This window comes from Pinus tabuliformis, chromosome 8 (genome assembly GCF_031772625.1).
Source record: "Pinus tabuliformis cultivar Carrire ecotype Pingquan chromosome 8, CPIR1, whole genome shotgun sequence".
NCBI lineage: Eukaryota > Viridiplantae > Streptophyta > Pinopsida > Pinales > Pinaceae > Pinus > Pinus tabuliformis.
The window spans coordinates 967,210,108-967,227,359 of NC_142294.1; the positions used below are offsets into that span (position 1 = coordinate 967,210,108).

At 37.6% G+C, this 17,252-nt stretch overlaps 2 protein-coding genes, 1 long non-coding RNA gene and 1 pseudogene across 18 annotated transcripts; 1 reads left to right on the forward strand and 3 right to left on the reverse strand.

Annotated features, from left to right (window-relative positions):
• The first annotated feature begins 302 nt into the window (after positions 1 to 302).
• On the forward strand, positions 303 to 2,668 carry LOC149238686 (uncharacterized). Its single transcript, XR_016246396.1, has 2 exons — positions 303 to 547; positions 723 to 2,668. It is a non-coding gene; the product is annotated as an uncharacterized LOC149238686 (long non-coding RNA).
• On the reverse strand, positions 2,313 to 9,887 carry LOC149238687 (peroxisomal fatty acid beta-oxidation multifunctional protein-like). 15 transcript variants are annotated; one of them, XR_016246394.1, is made up of 9 exons: positions 9,482 to 9,616; positions 7,803 to 7,865; positions 7,586 to 7,648; positions 7,423 to 7,479; positions 6,768 to 6,835; positions 6,582 to 6,663; positions 4,555 to 4,788; positions 4,146 to 4,225; positions 2,313 to 2,464 (listed from the first exon to the last, which is right to left on the reverse strand). XR_016246394.1 is itself a non-coding variant. In XM_089373158.1 (8 exons), the coding sequence occupies exons 1-8, from the start codon at positions 9,528 to 9,530 to the stop codon at positions 2,431 to 2,433; spliced, it is 465 nt and encodes a 154-aa protein (XP_089229284.1). In that variant the 5' UTR covers positions 9,531 to 9,616; the 3' UTR covers positions 2,313 to 2,430. The 15 variants fall into 15 exon arrangements, 8 of the variants coding, with proteins under 8 accessions (XP_089229284.1, XP_089229283.1, XP_089229281.1 ...); XR_016246390.1 differs by having other exon boundaries at positions 4,495 to 4,788; XR_016246395.1 differs by lacking the exon at positions 4,555 to 4,788.
• Positions 9,487 to 11,485, reverse strand: LOC149238688 (putative anthocyanidin reductase). Of its 2 annotated transcripts, none has more exons than XM_089373152.1 (3): positions 10,468 to 11,485; positions 10,195 to 10,389; positions 9,487 to 10,086 (listed from the first exon to the last, which is right to left on the reverse strand). In XM_089373152.1, the coding sequence occupies exons 1-3, from the start codon at positions 10,801 to 10,803 to the stop codon at positions 10,018 to 10,020; spliced, it is 600 nt and encodes a 199-aa protein (XP_089229278.1). In that variant the 5' UTR covers positions 10,804 to 11,485; the 3' UTR covers positions 9,487 to 10,017. The 2 variants fall into 2 exon arrangements, with proteins under 2 accessions (XP_089229278.1, XP_089229277.1); XM_089373151.1 differs by having other exon boundaries at positions 9,487 to 10,114; positions 10,468 to 11,473.
• A 1,519-nt stretch (positions 11,486 to 13,004) lies between these two features.
• On the reverse strand, positions 13,005 to 13,916 carry LOC149238689 (rac-like GTP-binding protein 5 pseudogene; annotated as a pseudogene).
• Between the last annotated feature and the right edge of the window lie 3,336 nt (positions 13,917 to 17,252).

Consider the following 17,252-nt stretch of genomic DNA (forward strand, 5'->3'; position numbering starts at 1 on the left):
CGTGACAGTTTGGGCGCTATCTTGATGTTTATTTGCTACTGTTTCTTTTTTCAGTATCTATGTACCCTTTTACGGTGTGTTTCCCTCAGTACATTTGTATAAAGATTAACTTTCTGGATTGAAGCTTTTCATGCCTTTGTCTATTGCGAAGCTACTAGGGAGTCCATGTTATAGGAGGTATACACAGTGTCTGCCGAAGCAAAGCTAAGGAATTTCCGCAAAGACATCAGATTCTGTCGGGGTTGTTTTGGGATCGAACTTTGCATATTTACAGTGAGTATATTATTGATCGGGAAACTCTGCTTAGAGCTGAGTTAGTGAATATATAAATATTATTCCTAGGTAGGGTTCCGGATAAAATTGTGGCAAGATGAGGATTATGATAAAGGGAGGTGTTTGGAAAAACACCGAAGATGAAATTCTGAAAGCAGCTGTTATGAAATATGGGAAAAATCAATGGGCACGTATTTCTTCTCTGCTCATTCGGAAATCAGCGAAACAATGCAAAGCTCGGTGGTATGAATGGCTGGATCCCTCCATCAAAAAGGTATTTTGAATAATTTTTTGTAAGGGTTTTGTGGAAATTTGTATAAGATTTTTCTATTAGGGCTTTGCTGTATTCGCAGTAAAATTCTTTGTGGAAATTTTTATAGAACAAATTTAAACAAGGGTTTATATTTTTCAATAAGTCTAAACAAGGGTTTTTTTGTTGTACAACGCAGGTCAAATGACAAAGAAATGGGTTCTCGGCACACCTCCCTGACAAGCCTTTCTGCTTTGTTGCTTTGTATTTAAGTGAACATAAAATAATGTATGTAGATCCAGCGAACCGTGTGGAAGCGTATCCTATTGACCAAGTGGAAGCTACAGTTCAGATTGAAGCAGTCTGGATATTTCTTTCAAGCGCATGCTCCAGAGCTCCAACGGTGATGTCACCTTTAGTAAGTTCCTATTCCATTTAATCGTCGTTTATTTTTGGATCGGTGAAACCCATTAAGGTATGACTACCAATTGTCCCAAAAGGTACAAAGAGAGGCCGATAAGATTATTAAATTAAAATTGTTGAATTTCTCTAGAAGAAATGTTAGTTCAAACCTAACGGATGAGCATTTTGAGCTGGCTGAAATCTACCCCATACTAAACTGTAGAACGTCTCTCACGCAATAATAATATGTAATAATAACAATAATAAAGTGATAATGATCATCAACAATTACTCATAACATATAAATTTATTAATATTATATTTAAAACTATCATTATACATGAATCATATGTGTTTTTACCACATATATATCATCATTCTGCAGTGACAAAACAAGCACTAGAAACAGATCATAAATAATTAAATGCATCTCTAAGAATTTTTGGCATACACATTTCTTAGACCTATACAAACAAATATGGAGTAAAAAATTACACAAACAAATATGGAGTAAAAAATTACACAAACAAATATGAAATAAAAAATTAGATAACCAAACTCTTAGAATTAAAACATAAAACCTTAAAAACAATGAATATATTAATAGGATAAATTGCGTATAAACAAACTGTTCAATAAAAATGAGTCGATCACAGCAATGAAATCTTCCACTCAAGCTTATTTTCTTATAAAATCGGGCAGAATGGAGGCCTCGGTTAAGAAGCAGAAAAAAATCAATAGAATAAAATATAGCTCCCTCCCATGTGACCATGAACTTAAGCTTTTATAGCTAGTAATAGCATGCTACTCAATCTACCAGATCGCCATCAAATGCATCTCTTCTGAATTTTCACGACAAAAATATGCATACCATTCAAAAGCCTCTCCATTTCCTTGAATTTCTCCATTATAAACTGTCAATAGTTATATAAAATGTCAATACTGACCGTCCACTTGAACAAAATAAGAATTAAGTGACAGAGTTAGCATCTGGTGTCAAAATCAATTCATAACTTTACACAGACTTACAAGCAGCATAGCTCCTGTTCATCACTTTACACAGATTACAACAAGCATTGCTTCAAATGCACCAAATGCCCAATCTCTCAGCTATATAACAGATTATAAATCTATAAAGAATTTAGTTTTACTCCACTCCAATAAGGTGTGGAATGTTATATGCACAAGTCAGTACAACTGTTTATAATTCATCACTTGAGTTAATTGCTCAACGCCATGATTAGTGTGAAATGGATGTTATTGTTAAGATGCTATGCTGAAAGAGCTCACTTTCTTTGGTGTTGCAACCACAAGTGGAGCTTTTAGAGAATTTGTAATAGCAAATTTGTCATGCATAAATTTGCTATCCACAATGGATACATTTTTTGGAACAATCTTGTAGCAATAGCAGCTTTTTAGCCCGTTCTGGCCCTTGTAACACACATGATCGTTGTTTTTTACTTGACGGAAGTTCTAGATGACAGAAAATTTACCAACAGTGGCAACTACATGGCGCTCCTGCCGTCCACTCTCAGTAACCTGCAGTGATGAAGAGAAATAGATGTCAGAAATTAGTACACTTGAAGAGCTAATAAAGGTTATATTGCAGGCCAACGGTCCTATAAGTTCAATTGCTACATGTTATGAAGTTGAAGTCATTTTTTGTGTACCTTATCCCTTCATAGACAATTGCTAACTTTTAATACATTATTATTTGTTTATAGTGGTGATATTGAAAAAGCATATGGCCAAATTTTTGTGTATCTGTAAGGCCATGTTTGAAATTTGTGTTTGGGAGAATCAAGACCTATTAAAAATTAATGGAACAGTTCGGGGAATTCATTTTTCTTGAAAGAAAGGTGATGAGCCATGTAGCAACAAGCTGAGAAGGTTTGCCAAGTAAAATAGGATGTTTGGTCTGAAAATTAAAGATGCTATTTTAAAGGCCCCACAAATTACTGGATATTCAACCAGATAATTCGACCAAGCAACAAAACGTTGAAATTCACCATCTTGTGCCCGTTGAAGATCTCAAACTTTGGTTCCAGGTGCAGAGACTAATTTATTTTAGAAAAGGCTAATTGCATGTTGGCCGCATTTCCATACCATTTCTGTACCAGAAATATTACTGTCCAGAAACGACACCAAATTTGGATAGTGCAGTTCATTAAGAGAAACGGATTTGTTGTACATAAAAAAGTCTTAAACTTTGAAAGAAGTCCCCAAAAGTATTAATGAAGTTCTGAGCAACTTAGGTACTCTGCTTTTTTATTTTTTCATACAATATCACTGCTTTTCAAAACATCATAGTCTAATTCTTCTATGTTTGGTTCTTTCTCAAGCATATTTTTTTTTTATCAATTTTGTCTGGAATGCAGGTGGGATTTATTGAAATCACAAGTTTGGGCCGTGAAAGGGTTTTTCAGGGCACTGAATTGATTTGTGCATTCAAAAATGAATTTTAAACAACAACAAATCATGCAAGACAGCTATTGTTGGGATTTTTGTGTTTAGACTCCTCCACGGTACCCCTTCCACATGCCTTACTAAAAAATGCCCTCGCTAAGTCAGATATGTCTAACATATATACATTTTAAAATTGTTTCCATGACATTAATACCCTTCTCTGTTCTTACAATGAGTAATGCCAAGAATTAACCTGATGTAAACTTCACAAACAGGTGAAAAACAAAGATTTTTGGTTCTAATCAGCAAGGCAGTTTTAAGGAGTTATTTGGCTTCCAATTCAACCCATTACAAGCATTTGTGATAATTATCAATCGGTAGTAGGCACAAAGAAAACAGCTTTCATACTCAAACAAAGCTTTCTCTTGGTTTCGGCAAGGCAAAATGTTCATTATATTTTATCCCTGGCTAGACATGGCCAAAGTTGGACTTCAGATTTGGATAGCCAAACGTCCTTGAGTTCTCAAAATTTTGTTTGTCCTCAAAAAATCTGATTTAACTACCAATCCTTGGCTCAAATTCAGAGAGCCCAGATTGGCAGTGTGCACACGTTTCTTAGCATCTTAGGTACTCGTGTTTAGGCAGATTAAATAGGCACAATATGATTTTATTGACCAATATTTCCATTTCAATTTAGCTGACTGCTAAATCAAGCACTAAGCAGGAATACCTTTCCTCAACAATCTGATGATGATAACATGGAAGAAGTGAATATGCAAAGTTGTATAGAGGTAGAGGAACGCAAATATCATACAAGGCGTCAGCAAAAGCAAGCTTCGGTGAGGAAGACAGCCTAATATATGCTGGTTCAGCAACTTCGGTGAGGAAGACAGCCTGATACAGGTGAGCACAAATTGAAACCACGAGACAAACGAATAAGGAGCTACAAATATTTGAAGAACATAAGCCATTTACTCTGCTGTATAAAGCTCATTTCAATTCAGTAACTCTGACTGAGATGTTGCACCATATTGATGAATTGTTAGGACACGAAGAATCTGCAGTTCTCTCTGGATTAGAAACAGGTCACAGAACACTATAGCATCTACCATTTATTTCTCAAAGAATAAGGAAACAAATAATGGCAAATGCAGTAATTCCACCTAGAGCGCAAAGTGTATCAATCAAGTTTTCATTCTTCATCTTCTCGTCTTTCAACTCACTCTGTGCTTTCAAAAATTGTTGATAAGATGCTAAGACGTTGTTGTAGTTCATAGTTCTGTGGCAGCTCAAAGCTCTTTTAAGAATGAGCAGACTCTTCCTTCCATTTACATGGGCACCTTCCATGTCTTCCAACCGCATGCCAAGCTCAGTCAGCTTCAGAGTCATATCAGAACCTTCTCCAACATCATCATCTGGAATTCTGCACTTCATCGCAAGGATACCCTGAACAACCCCTAAAGGCAGAATTTTAGGAGCAGGAAGAATGGAACCAAAGAGTAAAAGGAAGTCCTTTTCAGTAGGCCAAGATTAGTCAAAGATTGTATCACTAGATTCTGTTTGGAAAAACTGGGTTTTAAGCGAATTGAATCCATTTATACATTAAAAAAAATAAAAATTAAACAGCAACCAATAACAATCTGGTCAAAATTTGCATCTCCGAATTCAGATGAAAAAAAACTAAAACTTAGAATAATTAGGCTGTGCCCTTTCAAAAAAACTTTGCTGGTTTAGAAAATGCTTAAATGTGACCAAACACTAGTACAACCCCATGGCTAATAGCTGCCCTGGCTTATAGAAATTTGTTCAATTTTTGGTTTACAATTTTTTTTTTATCAATTTTGTCTGGAATCCAGGTGGGATTTATTGAAATCACAAGTTTGAGCCGTGAAGGCGGCTAGTATCCCAAGGGTTTTTCAGGGCACTGAATTGATTTGGGCATTCAAAAATGAATTTTAAACAACAACAAATCACGATATAGTCAAAGATTGTATCACTAGATTCTGTTTGGAAAAACTGGGTTTTAAGCGAATTGAATCCATTTATACATTAAAAAAAATAAAAATTAAACAGCAACAAATAACAATCTGGTCAAAAATTTGCATCTCCGAATTCAGATGAAAAAAAACTAAAACTTAGAATAATTAGGCTGTGCCCTTTCAAAAAAACTTTGCTGGTTTAGAAAATGCTTAAATGTGACCAAACACTAGTACAACCCCATGGCTAATAGCTGCCCTGGCTTATAGAAATTTGTTCAATTTTATATCCCACCTGCACAGCCTATTGTCATCAAGCCCCATGAAGGTCGACTCTGCAGCATCCAACTGTGCACCCTTGCTAACATTTGTAATATCCGGCATCGTGATGGGAGTCCCATCCTTCTCAAACTTCCATTCTGCCACAACCTGCCCAGTCTCAATATCCAGCTGGTGAACCCTTGCAGCATGAGGCTTGCCCTGCTTGGCAGGGCTCATCAACATCATATTGGTCTCTGCTCTCATGAGAAGACCCTTCTTCGGTGTAGAGTAATAAGACCCATCACCCCCCAAATCCCCCTACCTGAACTTCACAGACATGCCCTTCCCATGGATCCCATGGTGCAAATTCTTGGCTGCCTCAATGCCAGTCTCACCGACCAAAAAGCTATGACCCAGGGCACCCATGGCCAAGCTCTGTATACCACCATTAGTAGCCTCCTCAATCTCTTCATTCAAATCCCTATCCTCGTCCTCCAGCCCCAAGCTCTCCTCTGCATCTTCCCAGACAGAATCATCTGCAGTCTGGGGATTAGCCCACCCCATGAAATCCTTCCCAAACACCTTAACCTTGTTTTCCTAAGTAGCCTTGAGCAAATAAGTATTCTCAAACATACAATTCTGAAACTCTGTAACAAAATCCATGTACCCTTCACGATACAGAAGGCCACCCCATATAGTCATGATCGAAGCCAAGAAGCAGAAAAACCCATTCATAGATACAACAATAACGTGCACGCTAGGAGCTATGATAGTCCAATGATCTGACAGGTTTAAAGCATGGGAAAATCAACCCTCAAGAAGCCACAAATAACTTCGCAATAAAATATAAAATATAAAAGCCTGCATGCCGCCTTCTTCATTTAAGAGTCTTCAGCGCTGGAAACAAATCATTACCTATTTTCCAGATAATTCGTAGTAAGATTAAAATTGGCTATACCACAGTATGAAGTCAGCCCCGCTGAGACAGATAAATGTACATTGAGAAATCTTACCTCCAAATCCTGGAATAATCCCAAATTGAAGTTCTGGAAACCCAAGCTGTGCTTTTGGGGTTGAAATACGAGCATGACAAGACTGTGTAAATTAAATACATCCATGATAACTCAAAACATGTAAGTTCCCAAAATTCCCCTTCCAAAACATAAAATTACAAGAGATGGACAATCATTGCCACATACCATTGCTAATTCTAATCCACCACCAAGCGCAAGCCCTTGAATAGCAGCTACGGAAGGTTTCTTAGCCTCTATAACAACACCAAAAGGCCAAAAAGGTCAGAGCCAGAAAAAAAGTTCCATCCTAAAAACACATAGAATCCTTTTCCAAACTTTCAGGGGTGCCTAAACATCCATCAGAATCTTAATTTTTTTATGTTAACAATATCAACATATCCAGCTACGTATTACAATACAGGAAAACATGTAGAATCCTTTACCAATACATTGATGAGTTCCTAACTATGCTATAAGAATGCTACTTTTAACTGTACCATCAAATCCAACTATACTCTACAATAAGCCTAGGTATCCATATTTTGGCACATTCCTAGAAAAGCTCAAAATGTCAAGGGTATGATAATTTCACTTTATAGTATTCAAATAACATATGGAAAATAACGATCCAACAAAATGTCTTTTACAAGAATTGATAATGTTTTTTGAAATGACAAGTCAAAGTAAAAGCAACATTCCTCTATCTTATACATTATTTGTGGATTTGATAATAGCTAACATTCCCGAGATACAGTACCCCCACTTCAGCCTTACATATCACCAACAACTTGCAACTTTAGTGAAAACAAAAAAAAAAGCAACATATATAACAAACGCCTACCTTCAATAGTATTGATCATAAGATCAACAAAAACTCTACCCAAATGTGACAAGTTCCCTGCTAGATACACAGTTACAGAGAATTGAATATGAGTAAACATGGAAACCTTTGAAACAATCTGCAACAGAATTTGAATTTTGTATGAAAACGTAGTTTGGCATACCAGTCTGTTGTACTTCCTGGAGAACGTTGATGTCAAAACCACCTGAGAATATGCTTCCATTACCTAACAATGCCAAAACAGAGACATAGACATGAAATCATCTCGATTTTTGAACAGAAGCATTTACATCTCTCTCTATATATATGAATATATATAAAGATTTATAACACCATTGAACATTTAGTACAGTTTCCATCCCTTCTGCAAAGTTGCATACCAGTGACAACAATGGCCTTCACATCATTTCTCCTCATTGCTTTGTCATATTTTTCTTTCAAGCCTGCAAGAATTGTAAATAAAACCAATTGAATGGTTACTACAGATATTAAGTGAAATGGTAACACATATGCTAATGCATTACTTACACCCAGATATCAACACACAAATGCGTATGTCATTAAGCCTTCTCTTTCAATGAACATAAAATTATGACGTAGTCAACTACTTACTGGACAATAATATGATGAATTTGGTAAGGTTGACCTATGATTTCGAATTGGTATGTGCAAATTAGTAGGCCTTGGAGGATTGGTTTGCATTTTATAATCATTTTAATTTGACCTTATCTGTCCTATCCTCATATGGCAGAGCTGATATCAGTTTGCTTTGGGAAAAAGCTATATTGCCCTTTATTTCCAGCCACAGCACAGTTTCTTTACTGTTGAAGCATTTCTCAGTTTCAATTTGCCTACTGGTGCATGTGATGCTGTTTGCAAGGCATAGGAAAATAAACCTTTTCTGCCACTCCCATGCCATTGCTGACTTGTTGTGGCCCATCAAGGGTGCTCTTGCTGGCTGGGGTCTGATGGACTTGAGTTGTCTCAAATCTGCATATCCTGTGGGGATGTGGCACAGTTTCTTTACTGCTGAAGCATTTCTCAGTTTCAATTTGCCTACTGGTGCATGTGATGCTGTTTGCAAGGCATAGGAAAATAAACCTTTTCTGCCACTCCCATGCCATTGCTGACTTGTTGTGGCCCATCAAGGGTGCTCTTGCTGGCTGGGGTCTGATGGACTTGAGTTGTCTCAAATCTGCATATCCTGTGGGGATGTGGTGTTTCCCCTCACACCCCTTCAACATTTTATAGGTAATAGTTAATAGGTTAGTTGTGCTTCCTGACCAGACATATGTCACTCCTTCGCATGATGCCTGAAAAGTTGCAAAGGAATAGTTTGATTTCTGTTTCACTACCAGGCACATGCTGCACTCTTGCATGAAGGCATGTGTCTTCATTAAGGGGTGCAATTTGATTGTGTCTGGACTCTGTACAGCTGTGTTTTGTACGTTACCTGCCCTTTATATGTTTCTATGGGAAAAGCCTTTCTGCTATCTACCTTTTTTGCGTAATATGTTCATTGTACTGTATATTTTTTTATCGATAGAACTTGGAGGCGTGTTTAATATATACATGTGTGCACTATCTGGGCACACACGGTTTCTAATCCTAATAGGCATGCTCCTCCCTTGAATGAGATTTGCCAGGTGTGGCTCTTGACTATATTGAATATTATTGAGGTATGCGGATTATGGTATGGTCCTGACAAGTTACCAGTGCTTCGCTCAAATGTGTGAGGGTGGGTAGAGCTTCTTACAAGGTTTACCATCCAGGTAAAGATAATATATTCCCATTTACGAATAAATAAAGGAATTTCTTTAACCTACCGGCAGATTATGGTATCGTGCTGGCAAGGTACCAGTTCTTCGCTCAAATGTATGAGGGTGGGTAGATATCCTTTCCAGGTTTACCATCCATGTAAAAAAAATAAGTTTCCAGATATAGAATAAATAAAAGAAATTATTTGATTTTATGACGTTTCTCATTGCTAATAATGTGTACTTAAATTGAGGAGGTAGTGCATCAGATGGATGATCTGTGAAAAAAAAATTAAGCTTACCTGACTCTGGAGAAGAGTGTGGTATTTCTGTAATAGTCCAATGCTTCATCCATAAGCTTCTTATGCTCCTTCGAACCTTCAAGAAGACCCCTGAAATAACCCCTGTTCTCAAAGCTTCTCCTGAATGCCTCCCATCCAATATCTCTACTCCTCGCTGCTTTCAGTGCCGAGCTTTGGACTTTAGCAACCCCTGAGCCACTTAGTCCGAGTTCTGCATTCTCCATCTCTTACTGATAATGCGATCTCTGCTGATACATCATCTCAAATCCACAACTTATCTTCATACCCAGTTCCGCCTCCTTGTAATTTGGAGACGACAGAGGCGGTATTGGATAGCAACGCGGTGCCTGAAAGGCTTGCTGCACGAACTGAGCATACATGGCCCTTGACATCCTCACAGAGACATCAATTACTAAAAACAAACCCAAAAAGAGAAAAACAAAACAAAAAAATCAGGCTCGAGTTTGTGAAACCTGTGATGAGGGACATGGTTACATCGACGCTGGAGGGAATTGTCGTTGTTAGCCAAGGACCCACTACTGTGACTGGGACGATACTGACAACTTCCATTTTGTTTTCTTTAGCAAATTGCAGGGCAGCTTGGTCTGCCAGGGTTTTTGACACATAATACATCTGCATGCATTCAATCAATGAAAACCGTAAAACTTCCTACAATGTTCAATTTAAACCAGAAATTCGTGCAATAAACTTACCCAACCAGGGGGTTTATTTTGTCTGATGAGATCTACTGAGCTCCAGCATGATTCATCGATGATTTCCACTGGTTTCTCTGGAAAAGAAGCAACACTGGCAGATGATGTGTAAACCACACGCCTTACACTTTTGGTTGCTAGGCAGGACTTGAGAACATTCAGAGTTCCTCTCACGACAGTTTCAATCACCTCTCTCTGTACAAAACAATTCGATTAATATCATATCGTTGTCCCAAAAACATCGGTAACTTACTTCTTTACTGTTTCACTTACCTCTGGATCTTGGGAACCAAAATCTGTAGGAGTTGCAACATGAAAGACGCTGCGGCAGCCATGGATGGCATAGTCAAAGCTCCCTTCCTCGCAGGGATCTTCTCTGAAAAGACGAAGCCTCTCTTGGGCCCCTGAGAGTGAGAGAAGGGATGAGTTCTTTGATGGGTTGTGTGGATCTCTGAGAGTGGCATGCACTGTGTACCCATTCTCCAGCAGAGTCTTTACGAGCCATGATCCGATGTAACCCCCTGCTCCTGTCACGCAGACGGGAAGGCCTTTCCCTTCATTGCCGTGAGGGATATTCATGTTTGCTTCCATATATTTATTTGCTTTCATAATAGGCCTCCACCGCCTTAGAAATCAAGTGCTCATCGTGCTTCAAAACCTGAGCCATGCTCAGAGAAACTCGAACCCTGACCCTATGCATGTTAACCCTAGCTTTATCGGGATGACCTTTAATACGACTGTTTATAGCGTTCTGAACAACATCGCTAGCTCTGGTTTGCACAAAACCACCGGTGAGAGCCCGCAAGGAGTCCCATACTGAGGGTTTCACCGGCAAATGGAACGGAAGCCCGCGGGTTCGAGTCCCGGAGATTGGAATTGAGAGTACAGGGACACGATGAGGTTACAGCGGGTTGAATGATTAGTGTTGCCATATATAATCCTTATCGAAATCTGAAATTGTGTCTAGACATTGTACCTGGAGTTCTTTCAATCGGGACTCGGTTTCTTCGGCTGACATCGAGTCTGGTAATGCGAAGTCCGGGAAAATGGCGTAGAGAAGAGTCTGGTAATGCGAAGTCCGGGAAAATGGCGTAGAGAAGAGTGTCTGTAACAAATTTGCAGATATTTCTGCCGGCTTCATGGGTGAAGATTCGAGACCGCCATGGAGAAAGGCACGTTCACCGCACCACACGCAGGTTGGGCACACGTTCCACAATAATAGCGCACACAGTGGCATAACAAATGCGAAACTGCAAGATGCAAAATACCGAAATGTCAATTTGGCTGTTAATGACAGGTGTCAACGTTAGAATGAAAAGGACGACGAAAGTCTGTTCCAAAGGAAGGCCTATCGGCCTAAAAATAAGTAGATTTTAAAAACCTAAGAATTATAAGTAGAAATTACATTAAAAGATTTTTTGTAGATATTTGGCAAGGAGTGGAATAACTAATATATACTAAAGTAAATCTTTCACATTGAGACAATATAGCCAACCTCAGTAATAAAAAATTACATGTCTTTTTGACAAGAGCACCTCCATGCCTTGAACATGATTCAAAGCTCTCTTTTCTTAAGGGCATGGGATACATGGACAAATTATTATAAATGGATGGAAATCCATTGCCCTCTGGTAAAGTTTCAGGTGTATTCAGTGTTGTTAATGCACCTTGAACATGATTATCTAAACCACCAACCCCTGTGGTAGCTTGTGAACCAAGGTTCAGGCCATCTTCCATTTCTTCTTCTGAATCACTCATAATTACATCAGGTTTTTTTGAAGAACAGAACTAACAGAGTTGACAAGTGACGAAGTCTGATAGACAAATCCTAGTAACACAATCACAATTAGGGCCATTATTTACCAAATTATCCTGGCATTGACATGCTTGTTGGTTGACACTTGAATTTTGATGATCTCTTTTTTTACTTTCAGGTAACTGTGTTGCCTCTAATTCAGTTGCAAGCACCTGCTTAGTGCAAATATGATTTCTCATGAAGCATAGTATGTTTGCGCAGTCTTCTCCCTCTATGTCACCATTTTCCCTGGCCTTGTGCGTGTCTCCATTTTTTGTTTTATTCATTTTGCACTTTTCAACACCACCAAAATCATCAACACAATCAGTTTCTCATACTTCTGTCTTTGCTAGATCAAAAGTTGCTTCTTCCCTTTGAATTCTACGAGTTTCAAGGTTGCCATCCTCTAGAATTATGGACATCCCTTGCAACAGTTCTTGCTACTTTTGTTGCAATGCAGCAATCTCTTCAAGTAGAATGAAATGCTTGTAGTTTGTTTCACAAATAACATAATGCTCCCGAGCACATTGCAATTGTTGCCTCTCAAGTTCTAGATCTCAAATTGCAGTAGCCAATTCCAACTGAAGTGATGAAACCTTGGCCCATGCATCTTCCTTGTGTTTCCTGGAGCTTATTATTTACAACAAGCTTCTCTTTCTATTGTCAAGCAGTTGGCTTAGATTGTTGCTTCAGTGCCTCCGAAGACTCTGCAAGAACCAACTTTCATTTACATTTCAAAATAGTCCTCCATAACCACAACAGGCAATGATATAAAATGAAAAAAATAAGGACCTTTCATATTTCAAAATAGTCCTCCATAACCACACAGACAATGATATAAAATGAAAAAACCAGGACCTTTTTCCAGAGCATCTGGCTTTACAATAAATTCAACATACTGAACATAGAGTAACAAATCATAAATACTCGAGAAATATTATGCCAACCTTTGATTAAATAATGCACTGTAAAGTTCTGCAGATGCCAAAGATAGATAAAGCCCTTAAAGAATAAATCATGTTCTTTGCTTGTTTGTACATTTCTTTTGCCTTGGTGGTTGAAGAACCACTTTGATTACAACATCAAAAACAACCTTAACATTCTGTTGCATTTTAGAACTGCAATCAATGTGTGTTGTAGCCCCGATTTTCCTCTTCAAATCTTCACCTTGCATTGTCGAGATTGGGGCTGCTCCGGGATGATCAATAAAAAACAGTTTGTCTTTTCATAAATCTAATTATGTCCCCGCCAAAATGATAGGCATAGATAGTGCATATTGTCTCAACTCTGGAATCCACTTTTTGGAAATGTTTTTATAACTGGCCTCACTGATCAAGGAGAAAGCCAGGAGGAAGACATTTGCACCTCTATAACTCAAGGACCCAATCCTGTTGTAATCCTCTTGTCCAGTCGTGTCCCAGAGGCCAAGATTCATTGTACTTCCATCCACCACTACATTTGCACTGGAGTTATCAAACACTTGGTACATAGTGCATTCGAAATGTGTTACTTGTGTAGGAAATAAGCATGCAAGTTTTTCCCAGAACACCATCCCCCACAGTCACACACTTAATAATCGGGCAGTACTCATGGTTGATCTGACTCTTCAGAAAAACTAACCATGTTCACTGGAACATTTCCTATCGAGTGGCTGAATTCACAAAGGCTTCTTAGCTCAGCTAACATCACATAACACAGTCAAAAGTTTTAAAGCACCCAGAGCCATTACAAACTAGAAATAAAATTGTTTCTCAAATTAATATTTAAAAGGTTGTCCCAGAGAGATTAACAACCATTAGAAAATGGAGCACATTTTGAAAAGAAACAAACAAACATCTCACTCCAAAACATCACAGTTGGGATCTGTACCCACAAAAACCAAATACTCTATGATCTGATCACTCTTCTCACACACTGCGAGGCCCATTGAGTTCCTACAGAAAGAAACCAATTTTGATAGTTAAAGGCCATTTTAAGAGACTTGGTGGTGATCCTAATCAAGTGCTAAACCCCCTTCCAGACCCCAAAATCACCATGCTATTCTCACGAACATAAAAGTGTTTTGAATCTAAAAGGAGTTATCATTCTTCTTATTTATATTTTGTGCTTGTGTGTGATTTCAATTTTTTTCTCCATTATTATGGCAGCGATGATGCCATGGACAACCAGAGGGGCACCATGACTGGGGTTGTAGATGAACCTTCTAAGCCCTAAATTTCGAAACTTCTCTTACACACACTTGTATAAAAAAACTCACTTCTTCTTCAAGAGCAACAAGAGAAAAAGGTTTTCATCTCTACAACTTCTGGAGTAGTTGGACAACTTGTTGGTCAGTTTGCAAAGATGCATGGGTGTTATGTTATTGGGAGTGCTAGAAGTTTATTATCAAAGGAGGATATTGCCAAATTTTGAAAATTAAAAAAAAAAAACATCTAGGACTCAAATTTGTTATTTTCATTGATGGGAATTGGATGTACACTAAGGTCTCTATTTCTATGAATGGCAGAAATGCTCCTGCACACTCTTGCACACTCTAGTACACCATGGCATGTAGATCCAACACTTACAAGTGCTTGGAACATTCTTCTCCAAGGATGATAATGTGTAGCAATACACTCAGTGAATCTTCATTTCAGTTATAAAAGTTCCAAAAATATTTTGCATGAGGTATCATTCACAAGTGATTCAGATCTTAGAAAGAAATATCCAAAGAGGAGTTGTTATCCCTTTGCAAATGAGGAATCATTTCCAAAAGTTTAGTGATAAGGATGAATAATTTCGAGCTTTTATTCGCATCTTATGAAACCCTTTTCAGGGGGGTTTTCACTTGTTATTTTGAAGTGTAATTGGAACCAGATTTGCAATTCTTTCACCTGCTTTTTCTAAGAGCTTCTAATTGAAGCAAAACATGTTGATTTGTAATGCTAAGAGAGCCTACAAGCAACTGTATCATGCATATTTTGAATACAGAAATCTGGTACAATCATAAGGGTGTGGAAGCATCACATTTGGCAGTAAAAGCATCCTAAATTATGGAAGGAAAAGAGCCAATAATATGTTCCAAAGAATGTCAACAGTATCAGTGTGCATGACAATAATGAGAAGAATCGTTGGAGTTTGAAGAATTGCCTCCAAATCTAGCTAATGGAGTCAGTGAAATAATTTTGCTACCCTGGATGATTACTCTCATGAGGTAAGTCCAAATGAAAAGACATTGGTTGATTAAACACTACCTGTCAACTTAATATAGGCCTGCACTTGGAAAAAGATATTTTATTCCTTATCAAATGTGTAGTTTATCCAACTGCAGGATGTTTGATCCATATCAATATTTCTGGTCATTTCAAATTGAAGATGTAGCTATAGTTGTAGAACTACTTTATTGACTGAGATTTCAAACAAACATCATAACATTATTTATGAACTTCATGTCATGGAAAATGAAACAATTGAAAAAAACACAGAGTTATTAAGACAACAACATATATTTGACTATTATAAAGGAGCATAAATTCTTCTTTAGAAATTCAACTGTCCATCCATTGGGTATACGATTTTTAGTTTTTGGAGTTTAAAACTGGTTTTATCTCCTCTTTGGACACCTCTGCCTCCAAGTCTATGTTCATTTCATCATTGATAATGCTGGGAAATAGCCTAATAATTTTCATGATTTCACAAATATTTGCTGCCATTAGACTTTTAAAATGTTTCTTTCTCACTTCAACTATCTCCTTAAAAGACTTATTAACCCTAGAGCTATCTGGCTTATTTTTTTCCCAAATAATGTTAATGTTTCTTGTATGACTTACATACTTGTGAAAAAGTTTAGTATTCCTATCACTTTCAGAGAACAAGATGGTTCTCCTTTTTAGCTTCATTTCTTTTTCCTCTTTCGCAAGGTGGTTTGTTTTCCCTTCCAGCTCTTGGACAGGATTGATTTCATCTTTCAAAACATCCCTCCTTTATTATTATCAGAGGTTTTTAATTCATTTTTCGACATCCTTTAAATCTTTTTGAACAAAGATTTAAGCTCAATTTGCAGCTTCACCTTTTACCCTTTTCAAATTGTCTATGAAATGCTTCATGTCTCTGTCCTCACTGTTACTATCGTAATGTATTAAATTCTTGATGACCAGAGCCTTGGAATCCTTTTTATTTAGCAAGTGGTTAAACTTAAAGGGGGTTGAAGGTTTCTTACTCTCTGATTCAATTTGCAGCAATATAGGGCAAGCTTCCCTAAACAATTTATGATCTCACTCTCTGAATCTAACATCAACTGAGTAGCAACAAAGGATTTATCTAGCCTTTTTGAAATTTCACTTCTGCCTTTTTAGTTATTTCTCGAGGTAGGTGCTTATTTAATTGGTTCTACATCAATAAACTTTTGAACTTCAAAGAAATGGCTGAAAAATCATTTAGAAATGGGGTTTTTCTTGTTGCAAGGGCCCCACTGATTATCAACCATGCCCTTTCCCTCCTCTTTTTTTGAAACCATGACTTTGCTTTAGAGTTATTAGGGTTTCTTCCAATGGAGACTTGGTGGTTATCCTGATCAAGTGCTAAACCCCCTTCTAGACCCCAAAATCACCATGATATTCTCACGAACATAAAAGTGTTTTGAATCTAAAAGGAGTTATCATTCTTATTGTTTCTATTTTGTGTCTGCGTGTGGTTTCAATTTTTTTCGCCATTATTATGGCAGGGATGAGGCCATGGATAACTGGAGGGGCACCATGACTGGTGTTGTAGTTGAACCTTCTAAGCCCTAAATTTTGAAACTTCTCTTAGACACACTTGTATAAAAAAAATCACTTCTCGTTCAAGAGCAACAAGAGAAAAAGGTTTTCACCTTTGCAACTTCTGGAGTAGTTGGACAACTTGTTGGTTAGTGTTTAAAGATGCATGGGTGTTATGTTGTTGGGAGTGCTAGAAGTGTATGATCAAAGGAGGATATTGCTAAATTTTGAAAATTAAAAAAAAAAAAACACATCTAGGACTCAAATTTGTTATCTTCATTGATGGGAATTGGATGTACACTAAAGTCCTTGTTTCTATGAATGGCAAAGATGCTCATGCACACTCTTGCACACTCTACAATATGGCATGTAGATCCAACACTTACAAGTGCTTGGAACATTCTTCTCCAAGGATGAAAATGTGTAGCTATAAAGTTAGTGAATCTTCATTTCAGTTATAAAAGTTCCAAAAATATTTTGCATGAGGTATCATTCACAACTAATCCGGATATTAGAAAGAAATATCC

Excerpts from the sequence above, each read along its gene's own strand:
- LOC149238687 (XM_089373153.1), bottom strand. The coding sequence starts at position 9,530 with ATGAAGCATTGGACTATTACAGAAATACCACACTCTTCTCCAGAGTCA. Across the intron at positions 7,480-7,585 it reads CCAGGAAGTACAACAGACTG|GGAACTTGTCACATTTGGGT; the intron begins GTATGCCAAACT and ends TGTATCTAGCAG. Across the intron at positions 6,836-7,422 it reads TATGATCAATACTATTGAAG|AGGCTAAGAAACCTTCCGTA; the intron begins GTAGGCGTTTGT and ends GTGTTGTTATAG.
- LOC149238688 (XM_089373151.1), bottom strand. The coding sequence starts at position 10,803 with ATGAAAGCAAATAAATATATGGAAGCAAACATGAATATCCCTCACGGC. Across the intron at positions 10,390-10,467 it reads TTGGTTCCCAAGATCCAGAG|AGAGAGGTGATTGAAACTGT; the intron begins GTAAGTGAAACA and ends TGTTTTGTACAG. Across the intron at positions 10,115-10,194 it reads AAAATAAACCCCCTGGTTGG|ATGTATTATGTGTCAAAAAC; the intron begins GTAAGTTTATTG and ends GAATGCATGCAG.